The sequence below is a fragment of the Gadus morhua genome, chromosome 9, assembly GCF_902167405.1.
Source record: "Gadus morhua chromosome 9, gadMor3.0, whole genome shotgun sequence".
Classification (NCBI taxonomy): Eukaryota; Metazoa; Chordata; class Actinopteri; order Gadiformes; family Gadidae; genus Gadus; species Gadus morhua.
This window is the reverse complement of record NC_044056.1, coordinates 25,704,319-25,716,825: the sequence shown is the minus strand read 5'-3', so window position 1 is coordinate 25,716,825 and position 12,507 is coordinate 25,704,319. Positions and strand designations below refer to the sequence as shown.

Below are 12,507 nucleotides of genomic sequence, written 5' to 3'. Positions count from 1 at the left end.
CATCCGCCAAGTACAAGGTGAAGTGCTCGCTGAGTGCAGTGAGGTGAGGGTCGGCTACCTCTTTCACTGCAGCAACAACCCACGAGAAAACACAAAGAAAAAAAAAGAAAAGCGCGATTAGCTGTGCTGTGCTAGCAACATCAGTTGAATCATCCAAGTGGATGGAAAACTCACTGACTAAACTAAAACTAAACTCACTGCGACGAAGTCTCCCCAGAAGCTGCGATAAGAAGACATCCGGTTTGACATAGTTTAACGTTACGCAGACGGGAGTATTGACGATAGCCCAACCACTTTCTCCATAAATACGGTATGTTTATATTTTGTAGCAAACTCTTCACGGACCCCCTGGCAATGCGCCGCAGACCCCACTTTGAGAACCACTGCCCTAGTGGTTCTCAAAAGATGACCTGCTCGGCGCAGTAACCCTTCCAATCTGTGCCACCCACCACTCTCTACCTGCACTGACCTCAAATTGATGGGAGGACTTTGGAACTGCTAATCAGCGGTCAAGAAGGCAGACTCCATCTTGGCCTACGAATCCCTCAAGACAATCGACTTCCTTGCGCTTACAGAGACTTGGATCGCTCCAGAGAACTATGCCGCTCCAGCTGGCCTCTCTACCGCCTACTCGTTCTGACACAACCCAAGACCATCGGGGCGAGAAGGAGGGACTGGACTCATCATCTCGCCGAAGTGGTCCTACCACGTCCTTCCACTCGAACACTTAACCAGATCTGCATTTGATCTCCACACTGTCAGTGTCACCCTTCCTACCAGCTCTACATTGTGGTGATCTACCGTCCTCCAGCTCCCCTTTGCGACTTCTACGATGACATGGATGCCCTTCTCAGTCTTGGGCGACTTCCACATCTTGCTACATAACTTTTTGACACCTTTGACTTAAAACTCACCCCTTCACCTCCGACACAAAGGGCCGGTAACCAACTTCACCTGATACTCACGGGGTTGTGCGGTACCCCGGTTCTCTCCGTTATCCCGCTCCCTGTGTCCGACCATTCCTTTGTTGCTCTTTCTCTCCCCCTCCCTCCTCCGTACTCCTCACATTGTCACCCCCCCAGGAACCTGAAATCTCTCTCTCCCCCTACGTTTGCCTCAACTGTCCTGTCTTCACGACCATCTCTCGAACCTCCGACACTCTGCTATCCTCCCTCTCCTTGGACTCCCTCTGTCCCTTCCACTCCAGACCAGTGGGCTCCTTGTCCAAACCCTGCCCTCTTAAAACTGGTGTCCCTCAAGGCTTTGTACTGGGACCCCTTGTGTTCTCCCTATTTACCAAATCCCTGGGCTACGTAATCACATCACACGCTGTCAGCACTCAGCTATTCCTCTCTTTCCCCCCCTCTTACAAACCCCTGATTGCACATGCATCTCACAATGTCTGGCAGACGTCAGCACTTGGACTACTGCCAATCACCTGAAGCTTAACTTCAACAAAACTGATCTCCTCCTAATGCCAGGAAAATTGTCCTCACATTGGACTACTGGTCACTGTCGAGAACATTGCTGTATCTCCATCACCAACTGCCGGAAACCTTGGTGTGGTACTGGACAATCAGTTGTGCTGCACCGTGAACATCATCGTGGTGGCCCGATCCTGCATATTGGCCCTCTGCAACATCCGCAGGATCAGACCCTTCTCACAAGGGAAGCAGCTCAGCTCCTGGTCCAAGCGCTCGTCATCTCGCACCTCGACTTCTGCAACTCGTTCCTGGCTGGACTCCCTGCCTGCGCAATTAAACCTTTTCAGCGTATCTGCCGCCCGCCTCGTGTTCAACCTACCTAAATTCTCCCATATGACCCCCCTCTTCAGGGAGCTCCACTGGCTCCCTGTATTAGCTTGTATCAGATTCAAGATAATGGTACTGGCATACACGACAGTCAATGGAACTGCCCCTGCCTACTTCCATGCATTGGTCAAATCACACACCCCAGCTCAAAGGCACCCCTGTCTACTTCATCTGGACTTTTGGTACCGCCATCGCTAAGAGCGAGAAAAAGTCGATCCTCAAGTCAAAACTCTTCTCTGTTTTGGCAACACAGTGGTGGAACGAGCTCCCTGCCGATGAAAGGACCCCAGAGTCGCTCAACAGCTTCCACAAAAGACTCAAGACTCACCTGTTCAAAGTTCACCAAGACTCCGTATAGCCACCCTGTCCCTCCCCTCCTACTTGTTGTATGTTGTATGTCCTGGCACTTAGGGTGCGTCCCATTTCTACCCCTTACCCCTCCCCCTTACCCCTCCCCCTTGGTTTGAAGGGGTAAGGGTGTCCCAATTCTCATTTTGGTTAAGGGGTAGGGCGAAGACAAAAGGCTACGTAGCCCTTGAAACGAAGCGAAAACGTAGCTTGAAACAAAGCTATCCAAGGACCACACTTCAAAGGGAGGGCTTCGAGGAAAATCCGGCCGAAAATGCATTTTTACTAGTTGTTATCATTCGGACTCATGATGTAAAGTTGACTGTATATTCAGCTCGAAGTCATACACGGACAATGCGATCTCTGAGCTCGATATTAAACATGACATAACGGTAAATAACCGTTGAACTATACAATATTTTAGCGCTCTCTAGTGGCCAACCGAAATCGCCAAATAAACAAACAGCAGCGATGGTTCAAGCGAAGGACACGCACAAATGTAAGTATTTTCAGCACTTTAATTACGGCAGACTGGTGTAATAATACTATTTTCGAGCGGTTTTTAATTGTGAAGTTAGTTTTGAATCACTAGTCAAGTTTGTTTTGATTCACTAGTCAAGTTTGTTTTGAATCACTAGAAGCCGATGATAATGTGTTCCGCTATCGCTATTTGTTGAGATAGATATCCGATAACCCTTGACATGACATGTTAAGGTTTCAAGTAACATTTGTGTGCAGTGGATATGCTTACTACTACTATTCCTTGGTTGATTATACCGGCGCACTGCTTTGATATCGGTAAAGCTGCCACCTAGGCTACGTCGCTCGCCTGTCAAACTGAAGATTTCCTTTCCACCTTTACCTCAGGGACACCACAGGAGACCAGACGGCTCATTAATTTCAGGGGGACCAGGGACAATGAGTTCCTAAAATCGGAAATGATCGCCAGAAAACAGTGGGAGTGAGTCTTACGTTGTTCAATCTTTTCATTCTTGCGTCTGTTTTCTACTTTGGTATTTCTGTGTTGAGCTCAATAGCCCACTGAATGTCTGTGTCATTATACCAATTGCCTAATGAATGTATCAACCAAACGAGACCATTGTTTTTGTTGTAATTTAGTATTTTGGTGTGTGTGTGTGTGTGTGTGTGTGTGTGTGTGTGTGTGTGTGTGTGTGTGTGTGTGTGTGTGTGTGTGTGTGCGTGTGTGTGTGTGTGTGTGTGTGTGTGTAGCCGAGCTAAATTTAATTTGATTTTGTTTTATTTTTTATCATTGTTCATACCTTTTTTTATGTGAACTCCACCAAATATTGGTTCCTAAGTAAGTTGGTTTCGTTGTTCCCTATGGCATGCCTTTTGTTTCCCTGGGGAGTGGTTTGGTGTTGCACCTGTGTATACCTGTGTGTATGTGCAATGACAACAAATAAAATCCTATCCTATCCTATCCTATGGAAATGTTTTGATATGTTGAGGGGAGTGTTTTATGTCTGCATTTATTTGAAAGAGCATATGCACAGAAAAGCAGACGGACGGAGTTACAATGGAGATCCAGCGAGTTTTTAAAGCCATGTGACGCGTCGCATCACATAGGGAAGTTAACGCCAGCATTTCTGACGTTTTTATCCACTAATTCATTATGTTATGTGAGGCAACGCAACGTATGCTTGATCTGAAACATTCCTACTCGTGGCTTCTGTTGACATAGCAGTCAGCGACGATGAAGCCACGTAATGGAGGGGCGTCCCATTTCTTAGGGGAACGTTTTACCCCTCTGTATTGAGGGGCAAGGGGAAGGGGTAAGGGGGAGGGGTAAGGGGAAGGGGTAAGGGCTAGAAATGGGATTGGGCCTTAGTCTACTGCATTTCTTGTCTTCACGTCTTATTTAGTTATAGTACTTAATTAGTACTTAGTTATGTAGCATCTTATCGTGGCTAACTTTGTTGTATACAGGGAGTGGGTTAACCTAGCGATTGTTAGTGCTTTGCACTTGGTTCTATGAAACATTTGGATAACATTTGCATAACACCAGACCCTACAAAAACAGCCTGAGAATGTAGAAAAATAAAGACACTCCTGTTCCACACTACTGCTGGTTTAGGATATTTTTTGACATGAACTCACTAACGTTAAGAGCCCTGGGAACAGTTTTAAACTGCAGATGAACTGGATAATATGGTAACCAAATCAAAGGTTATAAACTTCAATAACCATGGGCAACATTTGGGACTTGGAAAGAGCAAAAGATTAAAATAAACACCCCCAAAAAAGCATAGTCTCTCTGCCATTGAGAAACTAAATTGCCGCTCTGGTGACGCTTAGCTCATGTGATTAGCAGGCAAGAGTATCCCTGAAACATTCAGAATGGAGCTGCCCTGATTGGTCAGAAATTAGGTGGGAGCAATCTTAGCACAATATCCACTCCTACACATCAGTCAACTTGAAAGAGATAGTCTTACGCTTCAGTCAACCAGAAACTCAGTCAGTAATAATAGTCAGTAATAATAATAATAACGGTAATAAAAAAATCTTTTTCTGTACATGTATAGCTGTGAACTCATTTATTTAATGAATGATGTGTACTTTTAGGGTTATGATAAGACCTATCTTTTAGCGTTCACCACAAATGCCAACAAACGCCAACATTTAAATAGTTTTCTAACCATTCAGTGAACAAAAGGCAACAGGCTGATTATCATTTAGGGGGCCACTCAATGACATGTAGAAGCATCATCAACACGCCCACCGAAGTGGTGTGAGAAATACCGACTTTCTACTCCTCATTCACATATAAGGTAATTTGCATTTCCTATGGAGAAAATACTACCTCAGTGTTAGTATTATTCAGGAGATTTTTAGGGTACAATTGTCGGGATATGTTGTTCTCTCATCAGGAGAACATCAGGACTTACACGTGTGTCTGAAAGCAGCTAGTGTGTGAGCATTTGATTACATTAAAACTGAGTCAATTTATGGGTAACCGGGGTATTTGTTCAATGGAAAGTGTAGTATACTATGCATGCAAATCAATTAATAAATAGCTTTTACTGTTATTCAGGGATGAAAAGTGCATTGACTTTAAAAAGCATGGCAACTACTATTGGTTAGTTGAAAATAATAATCATCATTGAGATTCATCTCTTCAAGTGTCCTGGCAAAGACAGGCAGCAGTAGCCTACAGTCACACATAAGAAACACACAAAACATAAGAAAAATAAAACAACTAAAACAGTCCACAGGGGGGAAGGGGGATATCAATATCGCAAGACATCAAGTAACATTAAGTTTGAGCAACAAAGTGTAAAGACATTTCGGGAGGCTCAAAGAGGAGAGTAATATTACATTTGAGCAACAAAGTGTAGTCTTGTGGTGGACTCTATGGACATAATTCACCATACTGTGTTATAGACATGTGTTCGTTCTGTGTTATAGGGACGCTGTCGCTTTAAGATCACGTGACTTGTGTTTTGATATGCCGGTTGGCGCGATGTTTGAATTTAACTGTTTTAATATGACAAAATGAACGACCCGCCATTGCATGTCGAGGTGAGAAATCGTCTCTTCACTTCTTTGATCACAATTTCTACAGTCAATGGACAGAACGTCTTACCTGGGAGAGTTTATCGACGGCTACTCCGTTAAAAACAGACGGAAGGGGGGGGGGATATCAATGTCGCAAGACATTGCAGGATGCAAAATGATATCGCCGTTGTCAGACACCAAGACGGACCTGGCCGGAGAACCCTCCCCACTTTTCCCCATATTGGAAGTAGTCTTAGTTATTTTATGATTTTCCTTATTCTCCTGAGGAATCAAGAAATAAAACGTTTCGACAGCGTTCGCGCGTGCTATGTGTGTGCGTGTGTGAGCTGCAGGCTGCTTGGCACATGCTCACTGACCAACTTGGGTAACTTGTGCGATTCTGCCAAATCTTACCTACAGAGAACTAAAATCTCTAAAATGAGCCGTGCAACTTTGTTCTATCATGCTCATCAATATATTGATCTTAGGGGAGAATAAATGTACCATCCGCAGTCCGAGTCTCCCAGTGTTGACTAAACACTGAAATGCTGAACCAATGGCCTTAAGCGCGAAATGTTGAGCATCTGAACCAGAGTAACACACAGACAAACACTTAGTACATGCAGTCTAACACAATACAAACAAATACTCAGACACAAACGTAGTACATGCAGTCTAACACAATACAGGCTAATTTATCCAATAGCTCAACACACCCTCAAAGCAACTGCATGTGAACTCAATAAACCATAAATAAATGCACACCTCTGAACTCAGAGCCCCTCAGATGATCTCTTAGAGGCTGGAAATGAAGAGAGGATGCTGCTCTCCGCTCAGACGGGGAGGAGAGAAGCCACAGTTTCCAGTGTTGGTTACCATGGAAACTGTCTCCCTATTCATTTGAGGGGGAGGGTGGATAAGCTCGGCAGACATTTAGGGTGCTGGAGACGCCCAGTAGGAGGGAGTTTGTGTGTGATGTATTCTATGGCTTCACAGTACAGAGGAGGGTTATCTGGGGTCACCAAAGAGATGGAAATCAGCCAAGATAATCACACGATAGCACATTAACAACCCGTAGATGCACACACATACATGCACACACTAAACGCCAACACTTATACGCACATGCCTCTTTGAAGGGATTTAGCACGCTCAAATAAAACAGACAGAAAACACTCGGCCAAACAAAAGGTTTGGGTGTGCCTGTGGGTCCATGTGTCATTGAAGTGAAGTTGATGCCATCTTAGTGACCACTACAGACTAACAGGAGTCAGTCACTACGCTCTGTTTACACGGTTCAATCAACACACGCCTGGTGTCTGTACTATGAAGGAGGTAGTACTATAGAGTGGTAGCACTATAGAGAGGTAGTACTATAGAGGGGTAGTACTTTTGAGGTATAGTCTTAGGTAGTACTGTGGTGTAGTACTCGAGGTGTTGTACTAGGTAGTACTGAGGTGTAGTACTAGGTAGTACTGAATGTTAGTACTAGGTAGTATAAGGTATTACTGAGGTATAGTACTAGGTAGGGATGGACGATATGGCCTAAAATCCATATTACGATATACATTGCAGCCTCTTGCGATAATGATATATCACGATATATAAATCATAATAGAACCATTTCAGAACAGGTTACATAGACCCTAAGGAAAGCCAAACTGCTAAATGTATTTTAAAAAAAAAAGGGACATAGTATGTAATTTTGAGAACATTTATTGTGCAACACTGTAATCAAACAACATAATGTTGCAGATAAATAAAATGCAAGTACATTAGCTGCAGAGAATTTGACAAAGAAATAGAGTTAAGTATTGGGTTTCTTTCCTTGAGTGCAAACCATTTTAAAAGGCACGACCCTTAGTTAGTTTAGGTCCTTGGTTCTTAAATGCCACCCAATATGCAGAGAACTGTTGTCTTTTTAATCAAGGAACAGATACTTTTCTGAAAATTAGGGATGGGCATGATTAATTGATGATCAATCATTGATCGTTAAGAATTTGTCGATCCCGTGATATGATATAACCTCAATAAAAAGGAGGTTGTGTTCCATATTGTGGGAGCAGAACAGCCAAGCCGGCTGTTCTGCTTGCAGCCAAGCTTGGCTGTTTAATATAGAATTTGTCTTTTGAATTGTTTCCCGTGTTTAGTGCGCACTAAACAAGTTTTGTCCCTTGGTGCGGACCTTTTGGGCTGGTGGGAATACAAACCATCAAACTCAGGAGAGGACGAAACAGCCAGTCCGAGACCCAGCCGAAGAGGTGGTCTCGGTTCGCTTTTAAACGAACCCTGGTGCGGTTCACTTGAGATGTGAAAGCGAACGCACCTCGGTCCGATCCAGTTCTAAAAATCATATGCCTCTTTGGACGTAACAGGCACCTGCTCAGACACACGCATTATGGGAATTATTGTTTGATTAGCGGTAACTTAGCAGCACATTGTCAGACCATCGGGTGAAAATGAGTCCTGGCTCAACATGGAGTAAAGAGGAATGTGTATTGGATATTTGGGTCCGATATCCAATAGACATTCTGTCTCCTCTTTGCTCCATGTCCAGGCACGACTCATTTTCACCCGACGGTCCGACAAAAGCACATAAAAGATATGATGGAAAACACATAAAATTGCTGATTCATCACATTCAACACATTCCGAGTCAGGTTGAGGGAGAAGGAGTTCGACCGGTCCGCAGATCATTGTATATCACGCTGGATATCCATGATTGTTTACTTTCACCGGCGCTTTTCCCCCCTCTTTTTCCTTTAACGCTTTCCCCCGCCCCAGACCCTTTTGTCCAATGATTTAACGTTCTTTGCACAAATGTGGGTTTGTTGACAAATTCTGGGAATGTTGTGAAAATGGCAATTTGAAAAGGAACCGCACCAAACCAAAAAATGAACATTGGATTTTGATCCGGACCAAAGAGTCCTCAACATGCATTATCTCGATAAAAATAAAGACATTAAAATCTCTATCGTATGCAATTTTTTATCTTTTATATCGCATATAGTTTATATCGCGAATTACAAGTACTGTTAGGTCGTACTGAGGTGTAGCACTAGTACTAGTAAATACTGAGGGTTAGTACTGGGTAGTACTGAGGTGTAGTACTAGGTAGTACTGAGGTGTGATCCGTTGGCTGTTGCTACATCGATGTCTAGGCTCTGGTACTAGTTAGAGAGCTCTGGTGCTCTCTAACTAGTACTAGTTAGAACCTGTACTAGTTGGTACTGAACACTGAACTGATGCACCGGGCTTAACCTAACCACTAGTTAGTATTAGTACTAGGTAGTACAGAACTCTGACCTCATGCAGCGGGCTGAACCTAACCACTAGTTAGTATTAGTACTAGTTAGTACAGAACACTGAACTGATGCATCGGGCTGAACCTAACCACAAGTCCGTTTTGTGCCTTCTCTTTTCTCCTCACTCTTCATCGCTCTCTCCTCTACCTTGCCTTCCTTTTCCTCTCCTCCTCTCCTTCTGCGCTCCCTCATTCCTTTCCTTCCCTTCCCCCCTCTTTCCTTCCTCCTCTCTCCTCCGCTCTCCTCCGCTCTTCAATTAGAGCTTCCATATGGTTGGGAGAAGATTGATGATCCCATCTATGGGAGCTACTATGTAGAGTAAGTCTCCCCGTCCCTAACACTGCTGTGAGGCAGCGGAAAAATATATTTGTCATACATGATATGTTATGATTATGTTATGAATGAAGAATGGGTATCTTGAATGTGGAAAGTTTTACATTTGTTAATTTTCCGTATGTTTAAAAATTCATAGTGAAACGCTCTTGCTGTTAAGACAGCAGTTCTGCTGTTAATTAATTTGATACCTAAGTTTTATATCATTCTTATGTATTGACTGATTTACAGGTCAATGAAGTGAAGGTTCTAGGTAAGGGTTCTAGGTGATGGTGTTGATTTCTTCCCTTTTAGCCACATCAACAGAAGAACACAGTTTGAGAACCCGGTTCTGGAGGCCAAGAGGCGAGTGGATCAACAGCAGCAGATCCAGAGCCAGGGTCTGTCCTCTCTCCCTCTCCCCAGTATCTACAGAGGTACCAACCCCCTCCACCTCCATCATAGGGTCTGTCCTCTCTCCCTCTCCCCAGTATCTACAGAGGTACCAACCCCCTCCACCTCCATCATAGGGTCTGTCCTCTCTCCCTCTCCCCAGTATCTACAGAGGTACCAACCCCCTCCACCTCCATCATAGGGTCTGTCCTCTCTCCCTCTCCCCAGTATCTACAGAGGTACCAACCCCCTCCACCTCCATCATAGGGTCTGTCCTCTCTCCCTCTCCCCGGTATCTACAGAGGTACCAACGCCCTCCATCTCCATCCTAGACCCTGACCTCACATTCTGGTTAACAACCTTTTGGGGGGGGTTGGTTTGCCTCTAGACGTTTCTCCCTTCATCTCACTTGAATCAGTTGAATCAATCCATATTTGGCCCATTGAGGGCGGGACTTGAATGGCTCGGATGTGGCTCATTAATAGTCAATCCTTAATAACTTCAAATATGAAATCTGCCCGTCTACCAGGACCTTGTAAAATACATATTTTGAAGTTCAACACACCATGAGGTACCAACTGAACAAAGGATAAATCGATTGGCTTTGCATTAGAAGATATAACTAACTTATTCCCATTGGCTGAATGTTGGCATGCCACTGCACTCAGCAGTGTTGCTCCAATGTTGGTCAACTATTTATAATACATCTAAACATAATACTTATAGTACTGCATCATGCAACATTTATTCTTAAAGGGTTTGTTGTGTACTGAAAGGACTGCTATTATGCTACTATGGTGCTTGTTCTCATGATGCCTGGCTCTCCGCCTATGAAGTTATTCTGACTGTAATCACTCCAAACCAAACCCTACCGTTAGACCTGGCAGCCGCGACGGGTCAGCATGCCATGTGCTGTCTGCATGCAGCTGGCCTCAAGGCCTCAGGCAACCCAGTCGCCAAGAAAAAACGTTGACGGTGTACGTTTCCATGAACACTGGATACGTAGCATTTCAACGTAAAAAATAGCGTGTTATACCTACAGTATCCACGCGTGCCGCTGTGGAGGCGGGTTTCGGGGCTTCGGTTTCACGGCTTTCGCGGCAAATTGTGGACACGATTGTTTAGGGGGGGGGGGAGGTAGACTGTTGTTGACCGGGGAGGGGGGGGGGGAGACACGTTTGTTGAGGGGGGGGACGACGACACGTTTGTTGAGGGGGGGGGGGGAGACACGTTTGTAGGGGGGGGCACGCTCGACAACGAGAGTTGGTTTTTATTGAACGCGCGACAACGAGAGTTGGTTTTTATTGAACGAGACTTCAACACGGAACAGCTGCACGAAACGATGGTCACGTCACTCTCGGTGACGGTGTCAACAACAATGAACACACAAACAATGTTAATAGAACAACACACAACCACATAACATCCCGAACCCATTAACCCCACTTAATCCTAACAACAAAACAAGTTAACAAAAGCCCCATTTGTCAACTGACAACCCCAATTCCCAGAATCCCCCGCGGCTCTGGAACACGGAGTAGCTTATATTAATCTTTATTATCTGAATGGGAAATGCAATATTTTAGGACAGATACAACATTAAACGCGTTTCTAATGACATTTCTAGCGAGAAATGTACATTTTCCTTACATAATCTTCAGTCAGTGAATGTGTATGATCTTTATTAATCTTTATTATCTGAATGGGAAATGCAATATTTTAGGACCGATTCACCGTTAAACGTGTTTCTAATAACATTTCTAGCGAGAAATATACTTTTTACTTGCATAATCTTCAGTCAGTGATTGTGTCTGATCTTTAGTTTTATAGTTATTAGGATTTGATCGGCTCGCTCGCATGTTTCAACAACGTCAGGTTGTTAGGAATAGGGACGCTGCTTTCGCTAAACTAGCAGCTCACGTGCTTCCTGCGTTTGTGTTATTAAACTGTTACTTTATGTAACTTTTAATGATATCATCTTGTTAGAAACACGTATATCTGAGAGCCAACCCAGTAGCCAAAAGCATACGTTGACAGTGTACGTTTCGTGAACACTGGATTACGTCGCATTTCAACATAAAATAGCGTGTTATACACACACACGCACGCACACACACACACACACAAGCACACACACGCACACGCACGCACAGACACACACAGACACAGACACACACACACACACACACACACACACACACACACACACACACACACACACACACACACACACACACACACACACGGTGCATTTCGCTGCTAAAACAACAACAAAAAAATATTCCCTCAAATATTATTACTAAAGAACCGTTTTCCAAAGAACGAAATGTAAACCAATGCATTCTGAATGGGAGTGTTTCTCCGATTTTTCCATGCTACACAGAACGAAATGTAAACCCATGCAAATAAAGACTTCATGGTCATAATCATTTAAATATCATTAATCTCCTGAGTGTGTTGGGTGGTATTCTATTTTTTTCAACGGGGCTGGTGCCGTCTCCTTTTGACCTTTTGACCCCAGACTTCTGGGGGAATAGCTGAATCAATTCATTAGTTAATCAGAAGCATGTGAATATCTTCCCACCGACGAACAAGGTGTCCTTCAACATCTACGCTTCCAGGCGATTGCAACGGTGCCACACATGAGCATTATGAGCATAGTTATTAGGATTTGATCGGCTCGCTCGCATGTTTCAACAACGTCAGGTTGTTAGGAATAGGGACGCTGCTTTCGCTAAACTAGCAGCTCACGTGCTTCCTGCGTTTGTGTTATTAAACTGTTACTTTATGTAACTTTTAATGATATCATCTTGTTAGAAACA

The 12,507-nt window shown here is 44.1% G+C and overlaps 1 protein-coding gene across 1 annotated transcript in view; it reads left to right on the top strand.

Moving 5' to 3' along the window:
* magi2b (membrane associated guanylate kinase, WW and PDZ domain containing 2b) overlaps nucleotides 1-12,507 on the top strand; it is a 127,256-nt gene that overhangs the window by 62,743 nt on the left and 52,006 nt on the right. The window contains 2 exon segments of the mRNA XM_030365817.1: nucleotides 9,241-9,298; nucleotides 9,608-9,729. Of these exon segments, the coding sequence (XP_030221677.1) occupies nucleotides 9,241-9,298; nucleotides 9,608-9,729 (180 nt within the window).